Raw genomic sequence first — 27,664 nt, 5'->3', positions numbered from 1 at the left:
AAAAAAGCACATGAGGAAAAAAGTGCAATGTGCTAATAAAGAATGAAGGCAAATTTATAGATGAGTTTGGTATGAATACTTTAATTGAGAGAAATAAATTAATATTAGTAAATTACAAAGTCTCTGAAGAACTTAAGCTTCACACTGAGTTCATTTCAGTGGCAAACTTTCTGCCTATCTGATCAGAGAATGACAGAGATTTGGGGGAGCAGTTTTAATTGCATTGGAAAAGCTGCACATTCTCATAAGACTTCGTCTACTAGTGGGTCTTAGGTAAAGCTATTGTTTGAGTCAAGGAGGGGGTTGAAAGAAATTATCAGCAAATATTTGGTTTCTGCAAGTGATAGGGAAAATGACATTGATTTGCATACATACATGGACATCAGGTCCCCAGACTGTTGTCTTGAAAATCTGGTGTGATTTGCATTTGTGATTTAACAGGGGAGGACACTAGTTAAGGTCTTTAAAGCATGTATGTGCACAGAAGTGTAATTGGTTTAGCTGCACTGTTGTTCTATGGCTCTAGTGAAAGTAATTTAACTTCTCTGTATGCTCAACTTCAAATTTCATAGCCCCTAACTGCACTTAAAAATTCATTTTTTGGAAATCTAGCCGAGACTTTTGTAAAGAAGAGCCTCTCCACAGTCCTGTTCAGTGACCTAAGGGATTCAGATGATCTCAGTAGCAGAATCTAGATTGTACTCTGCTTCATTAACCACATTTTGAAAATCACCAGCCTGCTTTGCCAGGAATTAAGTTACATGACTTAAAATTAACATAAGAGTTTAGCATAATTGAAGTGGGACTGTGATATCTGACTTATGGGATTATAAGAGATAAAGGCATAATTTGCAGCATAAAAGATAACCTCTATTTTTAAAAGTAAAATTTAAAAGGTCAAAGTGGGAGGCTGCATTGTAACTTTGTTTGTATTTTGTAAGAATCCTGGGCAAAAACAAAAACTGAAGGTAGTCCACCATAACTAGCATAAAATCTCATCTCCACAACTGTGCACAGATGTTTGTTTTACTCAGAAAATTATCCATAATGTATGCAGAAGAGGAATGAAAATACACTCCACAACATTCAGTGCGATTACATCTACACTAGAGATCAGCTGTGGCAAGCAGAGCCTCTTTTAAGGGGGCTTCATTACAGTAAATGCTTTTTAGTTATGAACATTTCTTCATTTGAAGATCTCTAAGCACTCCTCTAATGCAGGTCAGTTGTCAGAGCAAGTCAAATGTGCTGTAAAGGCATTACAGGGAGCCTGTGGGAGGGCTGGCATGGCAGGAGAGTGCTCCCTTGGCTCATGTGTCTCTTCCAAACACCAGAGAGTCATGCATCTCTCCTGAAATTAAAATTTGGTTTTTGGAACCTAATGTTCTACATCTGCCTTTCTTCTAAAATGAATCAGTATTAATAAAACCAAATTTTTAAATAACAAAATGTTTAAAGAATAAACAAATTTAAAAGAATTAAACTTCATAGGTGTGCATTCCCAAGTTCTGATATATGCATCAACATAATGCAGCTTCTTTTTTTCAGGTAGGATTTGGCTTGCAAAGCTCAGACATAGCCATTGTGCCCATCTCTTCTAAAACTGTTGCTAGACTGTTGCTTGCTGAAGTCAGAGGTATGCAGCCACAGTGCAATCAAACACAGCACATACTCCTGGGAATTTCCTCTGGTGGAACTCCCCCAAAAGGCCAAATTTATTGGAGCTACTTCTGCCTCAGGCTGAGCTATCTTGGTGATGTGTCATTGGAGATCACTGCTTTAATTTTAAATGTAGTTTAAATTTAACTGAAAATTGCAATATGACACTCTGCAAAAGTCTGAGATGAAAATATTTTTCTAGAGCTTTGTACTGTATATGTAGGTTACATATAAACATCTTTGTTGTATGTGCCTTAAGGCTAACAATACATCAGAAAAGTCTTTTCAACTGTAATGCTAATACCAGTTTATCAACTTTATAACTCCTGTGATGCCTTCAAAACTATATTAATTTGGTCTTGGAACATAAAGTCTGAAATCTGACCATAAATCATTATATTTCATTAAAAATATGGAGGCACCTGTCCTGTATCACCCAATTAATGTACAGCTCACAGGGCAGGGCAAGCACATACACTACTGGGAGGTGGAACTCTCTGATTTAGCAAAAAGCATCTTTTTATATCCCCAGATACCTAGGATTGCTTTTCCTTCAGAAATGTGTACAAGTGGGTGGATTCAGGAAACAGTCATATTATTTAGCTTGATGAGAATGTCTTGGACTGTTTGGTTATCATAGAAATACCTGCTTTATGGGAGAACAATTGTGCTTTTGGCAATGTAGCTCACTGAAGAGAGCTCCACATGTCTCTTCAGTGTTAGATGTAGCTCTGCTTGTGGCTGGAGTGGTGGACTTGTACTTAAGAGACCTGGATCTTCATCCAGGTTCTGTAATTTCATGCACTTGTTGGACAAACATGAAATGCTCTCTGCATTGGTGTCACCAGTGGTGAAGTGGTCCTGTAAATGGAAGGAAATTATATCATGTGTCTTCTCCTAAAATCATAAAACAGTGTGGCTAAAGAGCAGTGGTTAGAAATTAGGTATTAGTAAGGAATTTAACTCACAGGATGTTCATTGCATTTCCTTATGCTTTACTTCCAAGGGCTTGGAGGAAGCTGGGGACTTCCCAGCTTTGCTCCAGCCGAGAAACACATTATTCAGCTGTGTTCTAGGCAGTTGGCAGCCTTAAGAATGCAAGCTCTGTCTCAAAACACTGTGCATCTGTCAAGCCTATCCATGCACTGCCTCAGCATAAAACCAGTGCCAGGATGTCTGACCAGGGGAAAGTGTCCCTCTGGCTCCTTTGGGAGAGCAGACAGGGTGAGAATCTTGCTGTCTCAATTCATTCAGAGCCCAAATGAAAGAGAAGCTGTTTTATTTCAGTGTAAATCAGTACTGTAGTATTTATTTTACTGCAGTAGCTGTAAATGAAGTGATGCTCAACTAGAGGGTTCTGCAGAAGCACTGGATCCCATCGGGTATGCAAACTTCTGCCTTATCCTAAACACCAGAGCTGCATGACCCAGTACCCAGGGCCATGTTTCCCCAGCCCTTTCTGAGGTCCTGCCACCCCTCGTCGCAGGCTCCAGTTTACCTGGCATGCTAGAACACCTCAGGATTTATCTCATACTAACATAGCCACTGTTTCTGTGACCCTGTGGAAGCTACAAATAACATGGGGATGGCATTGAGAAAGAAGACTATGTTGCTTTCTTCCTTTTGTCTTCGAAAATGATGTGATTAACAACCGTGAGAGAGGGGAAAAGAGTCCTTACAAAAGGAAAGGGAAAATCTCAAGGCCGTGACCATCACTTTTTTTTTTTTTAATACATGTATTGTTGCTTCCTTTCCGCTGTCTCCTCACACAGAATTTCCCTCCCTCTCTAATTATGTCAGCACAAATGGGTGAGACCAATTGCTGGGTTGCTCTCAGCTGACAAGTGTAAGCCACCTCCAGTCCAGCACATCTATGTTATCATGGCACTGAGGCTGCACTAATAAGCCTGCCTGAGAGTATGGTACTGTCAGCCACCATCTGTGCACACATATCTGTCTTGACTTTGTCATGCAGAAATTCCTTCTATCTCAGGGTTCGGGGTTTTTTTGTCTCAAATTCCTTGCAGAAAACACATTTTCCACAAAAGCTCACAGTACTGCTCATCTCCCAAGATTTGTAAATTTTGAGTGACCTGTATAATTTGCATTCAAGAAACAGCATTCTGAGATATAAGGTGTAGGAGCAAAGCAGGTTTATCTGGGCATTTCAGCATACAGAGAGGTAAATCAATACTCAGCAGATTGTAAATACATGTCAGTAGGATATTAAATGCTAAAGGCCTAATTTTCTCAGGGTAGTTACTTGGATGTAAAAACTGGATGTCTGCAGAGTAGGACCTGCATATTAAATTATCTTATTTTTGACAAAAGCAGATGCACACAGAGTCAGATTTTCAAGTTCTAGGAATGATAATAAGTTACCATTCATCTGAGAAAAAAAGTGTGCTTCTCAGTGTGTTCAGAAAGCTGAGCTCAACTACATAGTTCCCTCCCTACAAGCTTGCATAAATGCAATACAAATGCATGCACATGTTTTATAAATGCATGTGTACACAGTATTTGTATGTCAGTCTTATAACCCCTAGACAAAGGCTTTGCAACAATGGTAGTGGGAGCTACATAGTTAAAGTCCTGCATTTGACTTTAAACACCTTAAATGTGCATGAAAACACATGCACATAAACAATCTGTTAGCATGTTGCAGAACCACAACATTATTCCAAGCAAACCTAAACTACTTGCAGGGACTGCAAGTTTGCCTCTTGCGAACTTTGCCTCTTGCACAGCCTTTCTTTTTCCTTCTTTAGCTTGCTTGGGGCAGGATGCTGCCACATCTATGGGGCTGCAGTTTGCCAGCTGAGCCTGCTTCTGGTCATGGGTATAGATGTGGGTTTTGGGAGGAGGTTTCCTGGTGGGACACTTGGTGGGGGGGGGAAGGAGGCAGAGGTTTACAGAAAGGTCTGCTTTGAAGGAAGTTATGGTATTACCTCCATTGTGCACTCCAAGCCATAGACACAAGCTGTCACCTTTGCTATGACTTCTGCTATTCTCTTAAAAAAGAAAAAAAAAATGTGAAACAGAAAAGGGACAGAGGAAAAACCTCTAATGAGAAGGGGAAATGTTAATTGTGGCTGGAGGTGACAATGAACAATAATAAATTGCAGCTTTGCTATTGTATCTCTGATCAAAGTACTCTCAGGCTGCAGCAGAGCAAAAGCTCAGCTCCAAGGGAGGATGATGTTTCTCAAAATCCTCGTGATCCCTGCAGGTCCTCCTGAAGAGCAGAGAAAACACAAACACCGAACCAAAGTTAGATAAAATTTTTCTCTGTCTCAGACTTGCTGCTAACAAGGCTCCTGTTTCTCCCTGTATCTTCAGTGGGGCAAGACAATGCACTGCCCCTGAGTACAGAAACTCCCCTAGTGGAAGCACTCTTACCAAGCAGAATCTGGCCCCACTGAACACACAATTTATTTTCTGCCTTGATTTATTCAAAAGTGATGCTAAGACTGAAATTTTCAGCTTAAGCTGATATATGTTAGGCTACTCAACCGGCAGGTTAGCAGGCAAAATGTTTTAGGTGGGCTGAGCCATGGCTGCAGCCAGGCACATCTCTGGGAGTTGCAAAGGCCTCCTCTGAAAAGCAGGAGGCCCCTAAGGGCTACTCCTAAGTGTTGCTGAAGAACCCAGCTCTTAGGAAGCCATGCTTAACAGAGTTTTAGTACAAAAATATACCCCTAAACATACTTATAATTGGAAGCAGCAGAAGCTACTTTGCCAGACCCATACCTTTCTGAGTAAGACACGGGGGAAAAGAGGGAATATTTTGGTACATTTTCAGAGATTCTTTTTAGAATTTTCAATTTTACTTTCTGTGCCACCCTCGGACCTCAAACACCAAGGCATTTCTTTAATTTACCAAAGGAAAACAAGCTCTACCCACTGACACATTTATAGTTAAAATCTGCTCTCTGCGCTGCCTTGGTTGCAGAAACAGGCACAGGCTGAATGAGAGAAGCTGAGAACTTGTTATGTAAAATCTACAGCAAGTGAGCTTTTCTAGTGCTATTATGCCTTGACCCCTTATTTTGGCACAGTAACAAAACCACTGAGACTGGACAGATATAGGGTTTCACAGGCTTTTTTTTTTTTTCTTTTCCCTTTTTGGCCTCATAACAAAACCCACATGAATCAATGGTGTGCCCAAACTTCTGGAATAGTCTAGGACTTTCAGTATCTTCTACACACAAAGAAACAGTGGGGAAAGATTTGTCTTTTATTTATTCATTACTTAATCAGGGCAGACTACTGTCTAAAAATATCTCGCTCAGGATCATGATAGAAATCTCTCACACATTTTTCCAATTGCTTGGGCTACACTATGATCCCTACTGTTTTACATTTGCATTGTTTTCTCTGTGTGGCTTTAAAATCTCCATTTTTCCCTACAAATTACACTTGCCTGTAACTCAGGTGATCATTTTCCCCTGCAAGACTTGATTTTTGTTCTGCTTTAGCATCATCACTTGAGTAAAAAATAAAATTTAAAAACTAAATTACTAAATAAATCAAACTGGACTAAATGGGAAGGGAAGGGAAGGGAAGGGAAGGGAAGGGAAGGGAAGGGAAGGGAAGGGAAGGGAAGGGAAGGGAAGGGAAGGGAAGGGAAGGGAAGGGAAGGGAAGGGAAGGGAAGGGAAGGGAAGGGAAGGGAAGGGAAGGGAAGGGAAGGGAAGGGAAGGGAAGGGAAGGGAAGGGAAGGGAAGGGAAGGGAAGGGAAGGGAAGGGAAGGGAAGGGAAGGGAAGGGAAGGGAAGGGAAGGGAAAAATGGCTTTTTTGGCTACAAACTACAGGGACTTTGTATGCATTTTATACCTCTTCATGGTTTCGGATACTTGGAAGTATCTACAATTTCTCAGGTAGAGAGAGAACAACTCTTTGAGGCAATGCATATGGAATCAGGGTGACCTTTTAAGAATGAGTTACAAATTTCTGACATTTCACAGCAAAAATTGCATCATGACACTGTGTGGAAGTGCCTTCCCGTGCCTTTTGTACTAAACAGGTTTGGCTTGGAAGTCAAAACTAATTTTTGAAGAGACCATTCTGCAAATTCCGCTCTGCAACACTGAGATTCAGGCTGGGTGGTTTTCCATCCCCTCCCATACCCCAAGAAGCAGTCAGGCCACAGTGGGAGCAGTGGGGATCAGGGTGCTGGTGAGGCGTGTAGCTGAAAAGAATCCCTTTCACTGGAGTGTTGGTTCTGCCGTGCTGTGGGTGAGACAAATGTGCCCATGTCAGTCAAGTGTGCAGGGTGACACTGAAAATCAGATAGGAATTGGACATGTCAAGCTTTTATAAAAGGGGTCAAATTAAACCATAAACCCCTCAGAAATCTCCCTTTCTCTGCATGCATTCTTAGAAAGTTACATCTATTTTTAACAGGGTTCAGACTATTTTGACCTGGAGAGCTATCCTAGAATCATAGAATGGTTTGGGTTGGAAGAGGGCCTTGAAGATCTTCTGGTTCCAGCTCCCTGCTTTGGAGTCCCCCTCAGCCTTTCTCCTTCATAGACACTAATTCAGTACAATACCTGTTGGCACAAAAATAGTTTTCTCCATAAAACTCATGAAATCCACTTTAAACAGCAACTTACAGCAAGGCTATCTATCAAAAACATGAATGCAAGAAAAGAGACGACTGATGAGTTTAAAGAAGTAAGCCATGAAGAATGGTCTCAGACTAGTTATCCTATATTAAGTCTGTAAATAAGTAAAAAAAAAGTTTATCCCCAAGGTCTTCTGCAATAAATGTATTTTTGTGTTAATTTTAGTTAAGGGATTGAATAGGTCCAATTGTCATTTCTGAGTTTGAAACCTTTCTCCTAGTCCAGCAAAAATGCAGCACCTGTATCACTAGGTTGATGTGTTGGGGTTTTTCCAAGCTGTAAACACAAAAATCTGTCAGAAATAAAGCTACTGTTCTATAAAGGATTTTGAGAAAAACCTGCTATCAGGTTTTCTTTAGAAGCTTATGGACAAAAGAACTTGTAAATATTCATAGTCAGACCTTCTTTTTTTGGTTAGTTCAATGAAAGATGCACCACTGCAAGGGAAAAGGATCAACATCTTCACATCTGTGCCCTGAGGTTTTAGGTTTTAGAAGTTATTAGTGTTGAGAGGGAAGATAACCCCTGTAAAATACATAGTATTAAGACAACAGTTACTGTAGTAATCTACAAAGATAACCTGAATGATCTGCAGCAAAATTCTTTCTTGGAATGTGCTGCATGAGCCAATTCATGGCATAGATTTCCATTAGACATATAAATCCTATGAATATGAAGCTAAGTATGTATTATATATCTTTTCATTATATTGTATACCAAAAAAAAAAAAAAAACAAAACAAAACAAAAAAAAAAAAAAAAAACACCAACCTGGACAAAGAAGAAATTCCTAGTACTTGGCCGCATGTCAAATATACACCACTGAGGCTCAGCCTTGCCCAAGAAAAAGAAGAAAGAAAATGAGCAACAGCACAATTTAATCTTTAAAATCCCATAATGGTTGACAGAGGTAGCTGAACAGAGCAGTGTGTTTCTAGAGCCTTTGCTGCTACACTGAGTTATATTTGCTTCGAGCATTAGCACTGCTCATTAGCCACAGAACAGCAAAAGCATTCAGACCTGGCTGAGAGATCTCTGAAAGTACTGAATATACTAATCATGTTGGGGGATCTGAAGGGATCACTGTGAGGCCTCATGTGCTTTAGGGTTTTCCTCAGTAGGTAAGTCTGGAAGTAAATATAGAATCACTGCCAGTATAGTTTGAAAATTACTTAAATCAGTAGATTGAGAAAAGGATGGCCAAACACAGCAGACTGGACTGTGCTCTAGTGTGATGCCTGTCAGACAGAATGTCTGCAGATTTGCATGCCTCAGAGTGAAACAAGACTTATCTACAGAATGAGGGCTATATTCCCAGAAGGTCTCAGGAGCTACTGTGGAAGAGCAAAAAAGAAGGCTTCCTGAATGCAATACTGTGGCAAGAATGACTAATTCAATTCCCAGGTGTGCTAAAAGAAATGCCTTTACTTCAGAATGTGCCTTCTGGGAGACCAATATTAAATATGCATCTTAAAAAGCATGTTGAAAAAGCAGCAAAGGCACAAACAAGACCTGGAAAAAAAAGTTACTGAATTTTCTTTAGAGGGAGAGACTGAGAGCTCAGTCTGCTAAGCTTATCAAAAGGATGACGAAGAGTTGAATTGCTCACATTATATAAGTATCCTCATGGGGAGACAGTAGAAGTATAAGAGGCTTTTTAATCTGGCAGATAACAGCATAATAAGAAGCAGCATATGGCAGATGGATTCATACAAATTCAGTTTAGAGACAAAGACCATTTTTGGTGATGAAAATTATTAGTCTTGGGAATAAGCTACCAAGGGAATGGGTGGATTTTCTTTCCCATGAGTTTTCAAATCTAAGCAAGGATGCTCTTTCAAAATATATTTAACCAAATATAAGTTACTGAACTCATGAAATGTGTCTTGAGGTAAAGTGAAATGGTCTACAAAGTTAAACAGAACACGTTATGTTACTATCTAGTCTTGAACTCCACAATTCTTTACTGAGCTTCATTTCTGTAGGAACCTGAAGTGGTGGTGAGGGAAGAAGCTGAGCATTTTGAGCTGAGGAGCTTAGAAACAGCAGAAGGACTGTAAGTGACAGCAACACAAACTGGTCAGGAAAGCATGGCTGGATGTTACAGAGTGTGTAACAGTGGTGTTTACTGAGTACTGCATTTTCTGTGGCTGATAAAATCTGTGAGTGCTTAACTGAATTTCAGTGTCTCAGCTAGCAAAGTTAGATAAATCTCTTTGGTCCCACTGGCTAAGGCTACACAGACCCAGCACACAGACCACCAGTATGATGGGCTGGTTTTCCCTCCCAGCACATTCAGAGGTGACTGTATCTTGCTCTGTGCTGCTGCTGCATGACACTGCCCCCTCCACAAGACCTTACTTCTCTATTTCCAGTTGACCTGGGGCCATTCCCCTAACTTTCCTGTTCCCCACGAGTGCCCAGGGCAGCTTCCCTGCACCTTCTCTCCAGTTTATCAAATCCTGACAGGCTGTGCCACTGATGCAGCTTTTCACAGCTGACATTGCAGCAATTTGTGGCAAGGGGAGAGAAAAAGATTTTTTTTGTTTTGTTGTTTGGGTTGGTTGTTTTTTTCCTCCAAGCAAAGGGTCTGTCCATGCCATGTTCAAATTAAACTATTTATAAAGGTGAAAAACCCCCAGGTGGTTCCTGTGCTACCTAGTTCTTAATTTTGCTTTTCCAAAAGTAATTGAAGCCTATTGAGGTGGGGGAGAGGGCAAAGAAAAAACACTCAATCCAAATTGTCTTGTGAGGGTGGCAATAGTGCAGGGCTAAGGAAGCTCAGCAGTCATTTAAGTGCACAGCTTCTTGTAAATCCTTTCTGAAAAGCCTGAATGAATCCCCCAAATGAATGGCCATTTTGTCCCTTTTAGTTCTCCTTCTCTAGCACAGAACTCAATGTGCAGCTTGTGGACAGACAGATTCCACAATAAATAGAGAAGGAGAGTAAAACTAAACCTACTGGAGCTTAGCCAGCAGCAATGTCAAATCTCTTGACTGATTTCCCAGGGAATTCTTGCTCTAAATGTCAGGAGAACATAGCCCTGCAGCCAAACCTGGACCAGACTGATACCAAGGCGTGACAAAATGAATGACCTAAGTAACAAGATTACACCGCAGGAAAATTAAAACTTCAGAAATGCGCAAAGATCACATTTCAGTAAGTGGTGTTTTATGTACGATCCTTTTAGTAGACAAAGCTTAACCCAAACTTACAAAACATAAATTGATGAGAGGAGGGGGATTTATAGTGGCAACAGAATGAAACTTTTCATCACTCAGGAAAAAAAAAAAAAGCCTGAGAGTTTCTACAAATGGTTTCTGAAAAGGCTCACAGCCCGCTCTTAAACGCACTTGTCGACAGGAGCCAAGGAAGGCCAAAGGAATTTGGTCTCCTAGGAGTCTGAACCACTTTGAAAACAGCAACTAAGTCCTCCATCACTAGGGCACTTCTCCAAATCCTCCTGGAGTCTGTCCTGCCAGTGACAGCAAGTGTCCCTTTTGCTGTGGTTACCTGCAGCCACTCATGCCCATGGAAGTGGCAGGAGCCTAAACAGCTTTGGGATTTCTGATCCTCCATCAGCTGTAGTTGAAATTGGCTAGTGGGCTCAAGATCTGCTGAAAAGGGCAGGAGCACCCAGAACAAAGAGAGGGGAAGAGAGAGGGAGAGAAGGCACAGGCATGTAAATCTCCTTGCTTTTGGAAACTAAAAGCCCGAAGTGATGCTGAGAGGAGTCAAGCAAGCTGAAGAGCTTAACAACAGCAATACAAGGAAGGATAGAGTCCAGATCCACTAGGTACAAGTGGAAAAGGACTAAGACACTGAGAAAACAGACAGCGCTTCTAAATTGTGTTATTTTGTTAGGTTTTGGTCTTTCTTTAAATCTGTTTCAGTCTTGGCTGACAAACCCCACAGTCTGACAGAGCTGCCCAGGATGGGTATCTATGAGATTTGGCATAGCAGTGAAGGGACTCTTCCCACACTGCTGTTCAGTGAGATGACAGGGTCTAGTGCTGGGAGTTTTTCTGCTCCTCTCCCTCATATTGTTTTAGCTGGAATTAGCTGTTTGCACATTCCTCTCTGACTTTGGCAGCATGCCCTCTCCTCCATAACCAACCAAACTAAAATCCCAGATCCAGCACGCTTCAACTGTCTGGGAAGTTCTTGTTCAGAACAGGGATGTCTTATGTGTTGCAGCATCTTCTCACCATGGCTTAAGTTCCTACAGAGATCTTTAATTCATGATGCCCTAGAAATTACTGTAGAAACTCAGACTTAATGTTCAGTGAAGGAGAAGCAGAAGCACAGCAAGATTCCTCTGCACAATTCCCCTCATCCTGGATTAAGTTTTAACACCATCTTTAAATTTTTCATAATACTCTTTTGTAAGTTATTTCCTTAACTATGTTGAGCACACTAGCAGGACTATTTCACTGTTGCATAGAAGTCCAAAACAAGTTAGCCCAGATTTTATAAAGGGGACAACATATAAGGGAAAAAAAAAAAAAAAAAGAAAGAAAAAAAAAGAAAACTATGAAAAAAAAAAAAACAACCAAGTATGTGATTCCAACTCCCAACCTCCCAACACTGACAAATCTACCCCTGGATAAGCTGGGGCAGCTTTCCTCTGATTCTCAGTGCCATCTCAAGGGATGTCTTCCTTGCCTTCTGTGGTTTCAACAGAACATAGTCTGTTTGTTTGATCAGAGCTGGCACAGCGCACTTCGCTCCAGGTTTGTGCCTGAAGCATTGCCTTTCTCTGTTTTATGTGGCCACAACCTTTGTCTAATCCTCCAGAAGATCTTTCACAATAAGAATGGTAGCAGTGACAGAAGCTATTAATGTTCTGGCTTCTCCGTGTGGCAGTGATCTGCTCTGCAGATCAAAAAGAGCAGATAATACATTATCTGCCAGAAAAGGAAAAGCAATTACTGGTTTTGCTAAGTGAATTTTGTTTGTGAACAAACAAACATGCCAGAGGAGCAGAGTCCACAAGGTGCCAAAGAACAAGTGAGTTTTTTTCTGAAATCACTGTAGCAGGTTGTGAAGGGCTTAGATTGAAAACCCAAAGACAGCAAATGAAAGAGCAGAGATGTGTAATGATGACTGTACACAACCCTGCCCATCCCTTGACTGCGCTCAAGACATATGCAAATAAAGTGAAGTTTGAAAACAAAAATAAAAATAAAAACAAAAACAAAGCAAGCATCAAGCAGCTTCTCTTTTGCCATCAAATTGTGAGTGTCTCTTGGCATCCTTTATGACATGGCTTTAGAGGAGAAGCAGGCAAATTGAGCCAAACACCTACATTTGTACATTATGATAGCCTGTAGTTGCCATAAACTGTGATTGGTAAGCATTTAACATATGGATATGATTTTTTCATTGCTGTATCTACAAATTTGTCTAGGGCATCCCTAATTGATAGTGTAATACATTATACTCGCTTTTCACTGTTGTAAATTATTGTCTATAATCTCCTAGCAGAAGCTCAGGGGGACTTCCTGTCTGTAATTTCCTGGAGTAGTTTTTCAGATCTGGCACTGTTTATTCATGGTTAGAAGGATTATCTGGTACAATGTGTCTTGTACAGGATGGCTGGTCATGCCAAACTTTGTTTTTTTCACTGTTGATGCATGGAGGCATGGCTTTACCTGTAGTTTAAATTCATTTTACAGATAAACATGTTCCTTAGAATGTATTCAATATAACTTATGCACATACTCTTCTACAGCATGCAAAGGTCTAAATCAGATTTTCTATACAGTTTGTTCCATTCTCAACCATGTCTTCGTCAAGTGACAGTTTCTGTGCATTCTCTAATGAAACAGTTGTGCCTGGGGCCTTAGGCAACTTTGTGTTTTTTCTTACTACATGAAGGGCTGTTTTTCATTGAATTGTTTTCATACTGTAGAGGCACTGAGTAATGACCGTGTGAATTTCCTCAACAGACAGCATCACAGTCTAATTTAAACACTATTTTCCAGTGGCCTCCATTTGGCATTTCATACTAGTCAAAACTTCATTCAATTTAGCAACTTCAACAAACAAAACACAATATAAGAATTATATAAAGCTATTAGAAAGCATCCAAATGAGGGCTACAAGGAGGGTGAAGGGCTTAGAGGGGAAACCACATGTCGGGTGGCTGGGGTCACTTGACTTGTTCAGCCAGAAGAAAAGGAGACTGAGGGGAGACCCATCACAGTCTAGAGGCAGTGAAAAGCAGGTACTGATCGCTTCCCTATGGTGACCAATGATAGGACCCGAGGGAACAGCATGAAGTTGTGTCAGGACATGTTTAGGTTGCACACTACAAAAAGATTCTTCACCAAGAGGGTGGTTTGGCAGTGGAACAGGCTCACCAGGGAAGCGGTCACAGCACCAGAGCTCAAGAGGTGTTTGGTCAATGCCCTCGGGCACATGGTGTGATTCTTGGGGCTGTCTTTTGCAGAGCCAGGAGCTGGACTCGATCCTAGTGGGTCCAATTCCAACTCAGGATATTCTATGATTCTATGATTTTGTAACCAGTAGAGTTCTAGTAAGGTACTAATATGCATTTTAGATGGATAAAACTCCCTGGCTGCTGAGCTACTAGGGCTATTTTCCCTTCAATACAGTGAGCGGCAGAGAGGAAACTGAGCAGCTTCTGAGTCCTCCCCATTGCCGGGCGGCCCCGCGCCGCAGGAGCACAGCGCTCTCGCTTCTCTTTGCCCGGCAGCCGCGACCCCCCTGCCTTGCTCTGCAGCGGCACATGACCGCAGCCGACCCGCAGCCGGGGCTCCGGCGCCCGTTCCTCGAGTGCCGCCCGCCCGCCCGCAGCGCCAGGTAGGGAGGGGAGCCGTCCCGCCCCCGTCCCGGCCCCGGCCCCGGCCCCGGCCCCCGCCCCGGCCCCCGCCCCGGCCCCGCCGCTCACCCGCGCCCGCCGGGGAGGCATGAGCGACGGAGCGGCCGCTCCGCGCCGCGGGTGAGTGCGCGGCCCTGCGCGGGGGAGGGAGAGAAGGCAGGAGACGGGCGGGAGACAGGCAGGAGACAGACAGGCAGGCGGCCGGGGACAGCCCCCTCAACCCAAAGATGAGTTTATGGGAAAGCTTGGGCGCGGGGGGTGCGCGGCCGCGGGATGGGACTGTCCGAGTGCGCAGCCAGGTGTGGGGCTCCGCGCTGTTGCCTTTTTCCTGCGTTTTGCACGGAGGGATGGCGACCAGGCAGCAGCTTCCCCTTTCCGAAGGCACTATCGGAGCCTATCGGTCGCTCTGGAGTTTTAACATCCGAGGTGCGAAGGGTGCAGAGAGAAGCAAACTCACAATATCTTTCCACATGTTAAAACTCCGTTGTACGCTTGCGGTCCTGCAATAGAGAGTCGTGTGTGGAGAAAGCGCAGGTACCGCACAGCGAAAAAGTTATGGTACTCGATTCCCAAGACTCCCCACCTCCTGTGGATATCCATGTCAGTCGCCAAAGCTTTTTGGAAAATGAGGCAAAATTATTACAAGCAAGCCCTGCGACCGTGCATTGGTTTTGCAAGAGTGGCGTGTCGCCCTCCTCCCTCCAAGTTGGCCGGCAGGTGCCCGATGTCCATTTGAGCTCCAGCCGGCGGTGCGAGCTCAGGTCGGGCAGAGTGGGAGTTTGCTGCGGAGATGCCACTGTAAATAGCCACTGCCCGCACAGAACTCATGTGTGACAGCAGTGTCGTGTGGAGTGGCTGGCCACAAGCCTGCGTCCAGAATGTGTGCTCCGCTCCTTGAAATTATATTAGTTAGAAAGCGAATTTTTAAAATACTGTTGACTTTTGTACCTAAACCTTTGTTATGATTTACACTGTTACGTTTTTGAAGCCTTAATCATGCCTGAAGCCACGCTGGCAACGTGATCTGCAAAACCCACCCTATCAGACACAATTTACTGTGGAATCTTGTAGCCCAGACCAGAGAATTTCCAGTGTGCCCCCCTGTGAAATTAATGTGTGACCGTCACATTGAAGTGGTTTTGTGTTGTATTTTGAATTTATCTAAGGAAAATGTGAACAACTACTCAAAATGAACCTGTTTGGCAATTTTGATGGCAAATCTTAGCTGCTGAGAGGTCCCAATTCAGTTTCAGACCTGTCACAGCCATCACTCTGACTTATCTCCAGCCTTTTAATTTAACTGCATGCTGAACAAATAGTGGATGTAAGAGATGGTTATGATTTATAAGTTGCTGATTGCCTTTGAATTTAAGTGAAAACCTGGGCTCAGGGCTTGAACACAGTATTAAGCTTTTATTATCATTTATAGGGGGTTTTGCTGTAGGGAGGAAAGGTGTGCAGTTTACAAGAAAAATTTGACCCTCACAGCTGAGCATTTTGCTTGGTGTTGAAATCATAGAAAAACAGACTGCTTGAAAAAAAACCAGGTATGGATTAAAAATAGATGTTTAGATCATTAACTGTAAATATGGCTGGCAGACTTCTGTGTAGCATGATGTTCCGGAAAAACAAAAACTTACGTTGATGAGCCAGCTTTTGTGTTTGAAGCATTTGGCTTGCATGCAGCATTTCCGCATTTTCAGGGCTGCAGATAATATTGACTGAATTGACTGCACGTGCTCTCAGCTGGAGAAACAATATGAGATCTGTCTTTCATAAGTGGTAGCCTCCTTCTAGTCAGGCCCACCAGCTGTCCAGTAGAAGGTGTGATCTTCCACATGCACGTGCACGCACACACTCATTCCTAAGGTGATTTTCCAAGATGTTCCACAACTAGCGAGAAGCCAACTGCATGATCTTGATGCCAAATACAAACACCTTTTTCTGTCCACTTTCTGGGATGAAGGTGTGTGATTAATTTTCTGATCTTGCTGTTCTCTGAGCACAGAAAGAGACGGTCAGGCACATTTGAACGAAGACATCAGGATTGGTGGCTGGAAATTTTTCAAAAATCTTGAATATAACACCAGTGCTTGCACAAGGGGAATCCAGGTTACATCCCAGCTGAGCTGAGGGATAAAAGAGTGGCTGAGTGCTGCTTCCATTGTCTGTGCACCCAGGTCCCAATTTTCTTTTCCATGGGCTTCACTATAAGTGTCATCCCTATGTTCACCTGGAACATGCCCAGGGAACTGGGAAAATGAGCTTTTCTCAGTATGGATATAGCACCTGTATCTTACTCAGGTCACTAAGATAAATTATTACTGAGGAAGCAGTAAGGGAATCAGAGGTAAGCCTTTAAGTTTCAATGTGAATCTGGGCATAGGGTTCAAAGGTAAGAACAGGCAAATATCTGTGAGCTTCAGCTTTCAGGGAGGCAATGATTTTGGGTTCATTTTGTACAAAAAGTCTAGTCTGGATGGTTGGTCATTAACTGACTGTTAATATGAGATTTTACAAAAACATCTTTCCATTTATCTTGAGTTTCACTTAAAATCAGAAGATTTGGGGTATTACTTTCTTCTCTTTTGAGGTTCTGGCTTCACTTCTCTAGAAGAACAAGTCTCATTCAAGTGTCTCAGATCCATTCATAAGCACTTTATAAGGGCCATTTTTTAGGAGAGAATGTAATTGTTCTCATCTGAGAGTCTAGAGAACTGAGATAGAGCTCAAGAGGCCTATCCAAAATACAGAGTAAATTAGCATAGGAAATGAGTCAGGGAAACAACTTATTTGCTCCAGTCACAGCATTAAATTGCTTTTCCCTTACTCACTGGAACTGTTAAGAAATTCATGGGCCATTCCTCTTGCAATGACTTGAAAAGGGCAGACATGCCTTTTATGCTTCTTTCTGATGTAACTGGTATTAAATATGCATTGTAGCTCAGTTACCATAGATAACTGAGCATAAATTCATCCATCTTCCACTTGAAATTTTGTTCCCAAATGTAGCAGCTGAATATTCTTTCTTTTGTTTTCTACTTTTTGGATGGGTCGGATGTTTCTTGGTTTTGTTTTTAGAGAAGAATCTTTTTAGCATTCCTTAGAAACTAATTAAAATGCTTCCCTTTTGGCTTATTCTCCTAATTTATTAATACCACAAATAACTTTTCTTTGGTGACCCACTTTCATAGGTATCTGAACATCTAGCAAAATTGTAATTCATCAGGAAGGCGGTGTAGACTAATAAATAGCATCTCCAGACAGAAAGAAAAGCCAAGACACTTCTTTCTTTGCCATGCAGAGTTTTACACACCACACATGAAGAAAATATTGCTCTATTCCCCAGCTCAATTGGCGCCGTTAGCCCAAAAGAAAGCATTTTATTGATTACATGATTGATTTAAAGGTCAGAATGTAGGATTGCATCTATCCTCCTGCCTGAATTCAATTTTCACCCGCTATCCACAGTGAAGAAACTGCTCTTTGCATAAATATAAATTGAAATACTGGTCTGAGTGTTCAAGCAAATAAACTTTCTCTTCTAGCTCCCAGGGCAACTCCCCAACACTACACTGTCATCAAAACCACTAGGCTTTGACTAAGATACTGCTTTTTATTGAATTATCTTACCTGCTTTGTGAAAATTACAGATTTGCATAGAAAAATAGGATACTCACTGATTTAATGAACATGATGATCAACAGGCCGCTGGAAGTGGTAGAGCTCTACAGCCTCTAAATCAGAGGGCAGCTAGCATGGGAGAGTACACTTGATTTCATGGTCATTTCAAAATACACAGGCATTGGTAGCTGCAACTACACAGAGTTATCACAAGGAGTGATTAATTCCCCTGTGTCCTGCAGACACTCTAACACTGGGCATGTTTTAAGGGCAGTCTGCTCTAAGAGTGTAGTCTCTGGTCCCAGCCCAAGGACCCTCAGCACTGCCACCTTGTCTCCAAAGTCTGCTGAAGAGCAGCCCCTAACAGGAGAGCGTAAGGTTCATTTGGTCACTTCTGATGAAGATTTGCTTTCCTTTTCAGTAAGTGTGGACGTCTGTGTAAGTGTGAGAGAATTATGGTGGCGTTTAAAGGAGTCTGGACTCAGCCCTTCTGGAAAGCCGTTTCGGCAGAATTTTTGGCCATGCTCATTTTTGTCCTCCTCAGCCTCGGCTCCACGATCAACTGGGGTGGAGCAGAGAAGCCCCTGCCTGTGGACATGGTCCTTATATCCCTCTGCTTTGGACTCAGCATTGCCACCATGGTGCAGTGCTTTGGACACATCAGCGGGGGCCACATCAACCCTGCTGTGACCGTGGCCATGGTCTGCACAAGGAAGATCAGCCTTGCCAAGTCCGTCTTCTACATTCTTGCCCAGTGCCTGGGAGCCATCGTGGGCGCGGGCATCCTTTACCTTGTCACACCGCCCAGCGTGGTGGGAGGCCTGGGAGTCACTGCGGTAATCACTTCTCCTCTTCTGCCTCTTGAACTAGGCTAGCTCAGACCCTGAGAAAATAGAATCAGTGTCACACAGAATGAGGAGAGCTCAGGTACAGATTTTAACGGCTTGCTGGTTTATTCACAACATCCAGACAGGGCTTAAAGCTCTCCTTAGGATGGGTTTATGCAGTGTAATAGTTATAGCTGATATTTTTATAGAAGCTGTCTTTCCTAGAACATCCCCAAATCTGATGACAGCAGGTAATGTTAATTTACATACAAAATTTAAATAATATATGCGTGAAATGCCATTTTTATATGGTCTGGGGAGGGGGGAAATTAATTCCATGCTATTATGATGGGGATTGAAAAAACATCAATTTAAAATGACATACTTTTGAAATAGATTGTGGCTTAGATTTCAGCTTTGTTCTAAACTAATAAGGAATGCCATCAGTTAGCCCTGTTGCAGGACTTATTAAAAATGCACTTGAGCCGCACACTGCTTAATTTTTAATTGAAATTTAAATTAATTAAGTCAGGGCTAATTAATGAATTTATAATTGAATAGTAAATTACAGTGCTCCCAAGAAAAAAAATTGTGAAAGGGAAGTGCAGCATTTGCAAATCCCTGTATAAAAATAAACTATACTTCTGCAGTCTAACTTTGCAGTTCCAGTTGGATGTTACTGTTAAGCCTTCTGTTCTCAGTCCAGCAATGATTTTTCATGTTTCTCAAAATAAATAAAAAAATTTCAAATTAAAAAAAAAAAAAAGTAGAAGGGTGAGGAGGGGGGAATCTGTACCTCTAAAAGTTCATTGTTGTCTTTCACTTTGTACTGTGTAGAAATACCATTCATTGAAATACAATTTGTGCATGTGATGGCTTTCTGATTTACAAAATCACCTTTGCTTCATTTCTGATGTTTCTTTGCCTTCTTCCAGGTACACAGAGATCTTTCTGCTGGGCATGGACTCCTGGTGGAATTGATAATTACATTCCAGCTGGTTTTTACTATTTTTGCTAGCTGTGATTCAAAACGAAATGATGTCACTGGTTCAGTAGCTTTAGCAATTGGATTTTCTGTTGCAATTGGACATTTATTTGCTGTAAGTTAATGGTTTCTCTTTAAAAAAATAGATCCCTTTACCCTTTATGACTACTTCAGAAGTAAATGGAAACTTTAGTGACCTTTAGAGCAATTACAGCTATATAGCTGCTGTATTCTTTATGGATCTATGCCAAAGCCCTTTGGAGTCCCAGGAGTGTCCCCTTGGGTAGGGTGCTGCACCAGAACTTTTCTGGCTGTTCATGTGATGACTTTTTTTAACTTCGTGTTAAGACTCAGGAGAGTGATGATATCTGTTGTAAAGAGAAGCTGTACAAAACCAGGGTGGTCCCGCAGAAATCAAATCACGACCTTCCAGACTTTAATAACAGGCAACATTTTCTCTCTGCTTTAGATCAATTACACCGGTGCCAGTATGAACCCAGCTCGATCATTCGGACCTGCTGTCATTATGGGCAGATGGGAAAACCAATGGGTAACTCTCCTTTCATACTTCTTTCATCACAGCGACAAACAGTGGTCAGGATTTTTCATACATCATTCGCTTTCAGTTACCTCTCCCAGTACATCCCATAGAGACCATCCCCGAGGAACACAGGCACTGACCTGCCCCAAGCTTAGGCATCATCATGCTCCTCATCTAGGACTGCAGTGCAGCATGCAGCATGTTGGAATAGCATCTTACTATTCAGGGGCCATTTCGTGAAGGTAGTAGCTGGAGTAGAAAAGAAATCTTATGAAAAGTTCAAAACAAAAAAATAAAAAAAATAAAAAATAAAAAACAGCCCAAGGAGAATGAAAGAATTGAACTGCTGGAAAGAAAAATCCTCCAAGGCAGATAGCAAACCCCAGTGGTCCTGCTGGTGAGGAGCTATGGAAGTAATTCTGTCAGCTTCACATTTCACCTGGTTCTGCAGCAAACTGGGGCAGATGTATAAAATGAGAACAGGGACCCTCTGTGATCTGGTTCCTGGGGGAGAACCTGCCTCAACAAATGCCTGCAGTGAGAGATGAAGAGGTTGCAGTCTGGTATTTACAGACCAGGCCAGATGTTACCTGCTTCAGTTTGAAGGTGTCAGCTTAGCCAGGAGCAGTTGCGCAGGAAACAATGTTATAAGCAGGCTGTGAATGATGCAGTAAATTTCTATAGCATCCAACAATCCAATTGACAAAAAGACATTTTATATTTTACAAGGGATGGATGGATCACAGCTCAGCCTCAACTAATTATAGAGAGGGAACTCACTTCTAGAGACACTTTCAGTGCTGACTGGAAGAGCTGCATATTACAGTGCATATAAGGATTTTCTTGATTTTTAAAGTATGAAGCCCACATGGCTCCCACTGCAGCTAAGAATAGAAGTAGCATTGTCTTCAGGCCCTAAGGCTTCAATTCTGCAAACACGATACCATGTGTAACTTTGTTCCCAAGAGTTATCCTATTGAGGCAGATTTACCCAGTTATCAGTGAATGGCTTGTTCATATGAAAAACTGCTGTAGTTTTTCACAAGATTAATTATCCATACTCTAAGGAAGCCTATAATTTATAACTAAAGCTATAAACAATAAGCAAATGCACCATGGAGAAACTTGCAGGAGAAGCTTAGTTACTGTCCTGGCCACTTGGAAAGACAGCCTTTTCTCTTCCTCCAGAGCAGTGACATTGGCATACCATTGACAGGAGCCTATGGGCTTTGGCACCTACTAATGTTACTGCACTGCTGCTTGTCATGATTAAATAGATAGGTACCTACAAAGTTGTGTTATGTCCATTGTATTTGCTTATTTAAATTAGATTATCAGACTGCCTGTTGTGGTTGACTGCCTGTTGTATTCTGTAGGATTAAATGTCAAATTTGAAATATTTTGGAAACATAAGTCTGAAATACCAAAGCAGAACTCAGAACTCTTTATGTGTACACTAGGAAGGGCCTTTGTGTGTACACTAGGAAGGGCTTTTTTCCCGTGAAAGTTCATTGTCATCTCGGTTCAAAATGCAGAAAGAAAATCACTTTTCCACACTGATGTTTCCTTTGTGTGTCTTCTTGCAAAGAATCCATATTTGTAGTCTGCAGCTGGCAATGAGCAATACAAAATTTAGAAGAGGCTTCTGTAAAGAAGATAGATCAATATAACTTGACTTCCTGATAGATCAATAAAACTTCACAAAATTATTTCACTTCAAAGAAGTGGGCCTGCTCGTCAGTCTTCTTATCACTGTTAATTTAAAAGCTTAATGCCTGGGATTTTTTCCCACCTCTTTTTTTGCAGGTGTACTGGGTGGGACCGATAATCGGAGCCGTCCTTGCTGGTGCTCTGTACGAGTACGTCTATTGCCCAGACGTTGAACTCAAGCGCTGCTTCAAAGACGTCTTTGGTAAGGCCACCCAGCCCTCCAAGGGCAAGTACATCGAGGTGGATGACAACAGGAGCCACGTAGAGACTGATGACCTGATCCTGAAGCCTGGCATAGTTCATGTGATTGATATCGACAGGGGTGAGGACAAGAAGGGAAGAGATCCATCCAGCGAGGTGTTGTCTTCCGTATGACTAGCAAGAAGCACTGAAAGCAGAGAGCAGTCTGCTAGCACGTCCACAGATATCCTTCCACCCATTAAAGAAACAGATCTCCTCTAGACTGGGCACCATCCACTTCTTGAAAGGTATGGTGTGGGCACATGCATGGAGTGGTGTCACCAAACCATACACCTGCTCAGTTGGAAGATTAGGACTTTGCTATAATTAGGATTCCCCATCTATTATTCCAAATTTAGACTTGTTCCTAGTATTTTCCTTTTCCTCTTTCTGAAGAAACCCCAAAGTCAAAAAAAGAGATGAAAGCATTCTCCTTTAATAAAGCAGTCAATAATGAGATAAAGATAGAGATGTGTAACATCCAGATTGACAGTTAAGACATACCAGGAAATGCCTATAGACATGAAGACCTACTTATCAGATTGTTCTTCTGACACTTAATTGGCTGTTGTCAGCACCGATTATAACATCTTACCCATTAAGCCTTCTCTGCAAGGTTCAGAGACAACACCAGCACTATTTAAGAGTTTTATCCGCAGTCAAGCAAAGGAGTATTGTTTCCACTCATGTACATCATTATTGCCTTGCAGACTACCTCTGAAAAAATGATACTTTAACAGGCTTTTAAGAAAAAATTCTATCAACCCATCAAATTTCACTCATCTGATTCACTGTATAAATACATTATCTTCATCCCCAAGAGTAAATATGCTGAAATGGAATGTTGAAGTGTAGGGTAATAAGGCTGCAAAGCTGTTGATTGTACTTCATGCTCCCTCTTGTCATTGTCTATCTGGTGAAACATTCTCCTGGGGTTTGACTATTGACCATTCAGTGTTAGCAGACTCTCAAGGTCATGCAAAGAATATAAAGGCTTTCCTGTTACTTAATAACTTAAATAAGAGATATCAGAAGAAAAGAAGGCATATCTGTTTTCAGTGCACTTGTTTGAATACACATTTCTGTGCTAATTTATGTAAACTAAAGGTTTAAATTACTTACCTATTTTCTTACGAGACGGTTGGAGATAGTGTTTTTTTAATTTATTAGTAATGCAGAGGGGTTTTAACTTTTAGCTGTACTGAGACACTGATTGGGAAATATTTTTTATAACAGATGATAAAAATACGACTGCTTCTGGCTTTTTGTTGTAACTGATGCCTAACTGTTTGAACAGGTTCCCTGCTTGTTCCAGTGTTCATATAGTCATAAACTACACCTCTGGCAAATGTTTCTTTATCTGTTGCTAGAAAAAGGTTCAAGTGCTTGCAGGATGTTTTAGGGGCAAAAGGACATGAAATATGTTCGGTAAACAGTCTTTCCCCTATAGAGGTTTTTGCCAGACAAAATCACCCCAGCAGAATATTTCTGTAAAGCTGTTACTGACTTACTGCTTTTGTTTCTGATCAGTGGCTTTGAGTTTTACAATATGCAGCTGCAGAGCAGTCAGGAGCATGGTATTATTACCGTAATTATATAGTCTTTATTTTTAAATGGAAAAGTTATCCCTGCTTATTTAGCAATAAGACAGGAAAAAAAAGTATTAGTCCTGACTGTGGGCTGTATTAGCCTCAACTGTTCTTTGACATACTCTACATGCAATCTTTATCACAGGGAATTAGATGTTTCTAATGAGATAATAAACCACTACAACCCTCAAATCTGTGCACTATGATCCAAGGGCAATTGTAGTATCCCAGCTTGCAGCCATGTGTAGTCCCAGCATGTCCTTTTTCAGGTTTCCCATTTTTCTTGTCTTAATCCCTGTTAGTGTGGTGCAAGTTCCCTGCACTGAGCATGAGATTCATGACTCCTTCACACACTTGCAGTTGAGTGTGGCTGGGGACCTGCAATGGACAATGTCAAGTTGCAGATAAGAGCTCCTTCCCACAGCAAGGACTAAGTCTCCCAAGGGAAGGGCAGCACAGGTGTGGTGTTAGACCTTTGCTCAGATGGATAGATACCATAATAAAGAGATTCAATGAGAAAGATCAAAACTTGTTGGGGATTTGTCTAGGCAGTTAGTTGGGCTTTTTTTTTTTTTACATAGTTCCAGTCTGTGTATTTGTTAAAGGGACATTTTGGTTAAACCTTTTGCATGGCTTAAAAAGGTAAAGAGTAATACACATAAAATTGGTGGATTTTTAAGCAAAGGTTTGCATTTTTTTGTACTTAAAGACACTCCTTAATTTGTGAATTTTGCATGGTACTGTGTTATTTAAATAAGAAGCTGTGATTTGCTTTATGCTTAAGGGTCCTTTACACAAATGGCTTGATCTGTGTTTTCCTCACCCAGCCTGATTCTGCTGCTGAGGTGAGCATAATGTGAGCATAGCACCAGCCACCTCTGTTAGGAGGATCTTTTTCCTGAAACACTCTGTATTAATGAACTTTGGCAAACACTCAGAACCAACCCCTGAACCAGCAGAGCTCCTTATTGAGGGTAAGATCCTGACACTTCTGAAAAGAAGGGATGCTAAAATACAGGCCAGCAGGCAGTAAAAGTTGATGCTATGCCATTAGACATTAACAGGTAAACAATGTGTGGTAGGTCAGCTCCTGATCCCATAGATTGAAACTTGTGGAGGAGTTTGTGATTGACTACAGTGGAAATGATCCTGAGCTTTTTTGGGCATGATGGCTTCTCTCACACATTTCACTCTGTTTTTTTTTCTAAAATCCAAGGCTTTCAGCAATATGCTTAATTTTGGAAGGAGATGCATTCAACTTGAGGCTTATGACCCACCTTAAAGTAAATCCTTAGCAGTGGCTGTAATCACGGGTAGTTCTGCCCCACCACATTCATATAAGGGAACACTCTTCAGCAGGTATTAGGACTTAGTTTAGCACAGGGATATGTGCTCCTCTAAGCGGTCTTGCAATGGTATCATCACTGTACAATAGTCATGCTTGGTTAAGTAATAGACTAGCGTGACCTTTTTATGGATTCAAGATACTTTTGCTTTAGTATTTTTTTAAACATTTGCTTTGATATTATTTGAGTGAGATTTGTGTTCTAAAGCTCTTCAGCTCTACACTGCAGCTCATAGTATACTTGATGTCCTCTTAAAACATTTCTTGGTTTTGATGGGAAATGTTTTTGTTTATGATTGTGGATGGAAATCACAGGAAGACTGGCAGGTCTGTCATCATTTTGGGCCCCTGCAAAAATAGGATGAGTCTCACTCCTCCATGTTAGCACGATTGTTTTCAATGCTATATTTGCACTTTACCAAGCACCTTCATAATATTAAGTCACTGGGTTTCAGAAAAGAAAGCATGGAAGCCAAGAGTGCATTGAAGCACACAAATACTTTTTAGGTTGTGTGTACTCTGAGGAGTTCATCACCCAAATTCTAGCTATTCTCAGGAAAAAAAAAAAGAAGAAGAAACACGGCAGCATTCAAGTTGTCATGATAACCCTTCTGTCCAAGTGTTCCACCTTTCAGTGGAAGTAGGAGTGAGATTCATCTCATGCTGTGTTTAGGTTTGTCACATGTATTTGCATATCAGCTTTTCAAAATGTGCTTTATTTCTGGTTATTAGTAATTACCACAGTATGTGCTTAGAAAGCTAGATGGCCATCTACCTTTCTAGTGTTTGATGGCAGAACAGCTGCTGCTGTGCTCTGAAACATCTTATCTGCCGGCTGTGTGACACATTCAGGATATTATACACCATCCAATATTTTTAATCTTATTAAAATATGTGAGAATTTACATTGTGAGTTCTTTCTTTTCAAGGTGAGAGCTGAAAACACCATGCACAATTTTTTGTATCTCAGTTCAGCCTGTGTGTATCTGAGTTTCTCAAGGACTTTCTGAATAGATAATATGTAAATATAGACTGAAGTATTTGCTACCCATTTATATGATCTAAGTCATCCTGTTCTGAAATTTAGGACAAATGAGGTAAAACAAACTGTGTATATGGATTTTTCCACAAGACTGTTTATTGTTTAAGTGCTTAGTCACATGGTATCAGAACTAATGTAATAGAACTTTAAAATTCCACATGTAATATTTGGAATAATCTACTGAAAAATTCACTATAAAATAATACATGATTATCTGGTTCCCACATATATTCTACTATATCTCACACTACTGTTGCAAATAAACATGTGTCAAAAAAAAAGGTGTCTTGTAATCATTGGAAACATTTCATGATCCTAAAGCTCGGGACTGAAATATAAGGAAAAACCCCAAATCCAACCCATAGAACATGTCTAAGAGGAGTCTAGAAATGTATGCAACAGAGAATGAATGATTTCCTGTGGAAAAAAAATTTCATCAGAGAAGAGAGGTGCTTGTGAAAATGTTTTAATATTTTTAAGGAAGTGAGCTAAACCAATTAAAGCAAAAATTATGCTGTTATGCTGTCATGGTTTAAGCCCAGCTGGGAACTAAGCACCACACAGCCGCTTGCTCACCTCCCCCACTCCTAGCCCAGTGGAATGGGGAGGAGAATCAAAACAAAAACTTGTATGTTGAGATAAGAGAAGTTTAATAAAAAAACCCCAAAACATCAGTGTGTTATCAACATTATTCTCATGCCAAATCCAAAAACACGACACTGTACCAGCTACTGAGAAGAAATTAACTCTATCTCAGCTGAAACCAGGTCATGTATGTACATCACTGATTTTGCCAAATGGATTAAAACTCATAGGACTAGTGGAGGGCCAAGGGTTTGAAAAGTGATAGAAATTATACTGGCACTTTAGACCCCTTTCACTAAAACATAGCTTGTGAGACCAAGCTCCCATGATGATCTTCAGCAATGGAAATCAGATCCTGTGGCATTTACATTTCTAGTTGTCTAGCTCTTTGCTTAGAATGCAAAGTTTAGCTCCTATGACATTAATGGAGGTAAATTAGGATCCTGGAAATGATTAATATGAGAACACATCACCTGGGATAGCTTCTAATCAGTAGGAATGGCTCATGCCTGATATTCACCCTTTGCAGTGCTTCAGCTCTCGCCTACAGCTTCTTCAAGCTCCAGAGGCACTTCCCAAGAGGCTTAGGGGAGTGTGTATGTTGCATATGACTTAATACACACATGGTTTGTACCTTACTGAAACAGGTTCCCAAGGGAATTTAGGTGGCACAAGTAAAATCATTTTGGTGTCACAATCACACAAGGAAGGAGCCACTCTGACATTTTGAAACAAGCACAAAATAGGAGTATGGGCGTCTGGAGAGTTACAAAGACAAACACATAGTGATGGAGCTGTCTGCATTGTTAAGATGAAGGTTCCTGGGAAGAACACAAAAGCAACCATGTGGGCAAGGGAGATCTTTGTAGTATACGTCTTATCCAGGGATTACTGGCACCAAGATATCAGTACAGAATTAAAATATGGTCCCCATGGTATGAAGATGTGGGTGAAGATTTTGGATCTCATCTCAGCCTTTTTTGGATCCCATGGAGAGACTGAGCTGAGCTGGGTGAGTAATGTCCATACTCCAGGCTTGAG

The 27,664-nt window shown here is 41.4% G+C and overlaps 1 protein-coding gene across 2 annotated transcripts; it reads left to right on the top strand.

Annotated features, from left to right (window-relative positions):
* The first annotated feature begins 13,879 nt into the window (after nt 1–13,879).
* Nucleotides 13,880–26,319, top strand: AQP4 (aquaporin 4). 2 transcript variants are annotated; one of them, XM_038129315.1, is made up of 5 exons: nt 13,880–14,116; nt 18,181–18,595; nt 19,522–19,686; nt 20,041–20,121; nt 21,919–26,319. In XM_038129315.1, exons 1-5 carry the CDS (start codon nt 14,043–14,045, stop codon nt 22,195–22,197), a joined length of 1,014 nt encoding a protein of 337 aa, XP_037985243.1. In that variant the 5' UTR covers nt 13,880–14,042; the 3' UTR covers nt 22,198–26,319. The 2 variants fall into 2 exon arrangements, with proteins under 2 accessions (XP_037985243.1, XP_037985244.1); XM_038129316.1 differs by lacking the exon at nt 13,880–14,116 and adding an exon at nt 14,130–14,255.
* Nucleotides 26,320–27,664: the final 1,345 nt, after the last annotated feature.

This window comes from Motacilla alba, chromosome 2, assembly GCF_015832195.1.
Source record: "Motacilla alba alba isolate MOTALB_02 chromosome 2, Motacilla_alba_V1.0_pri, whole genome shotgun sequence".
Lineage (NCBI taxonomy): Eukaryota > Metazoa > Chordata > Aves > Passeriformes > Motacillidae > Motacilla > Motacilla alba.
This window is presented reverse-complemented; position numbering and strand designations above follow the sequence as displayed.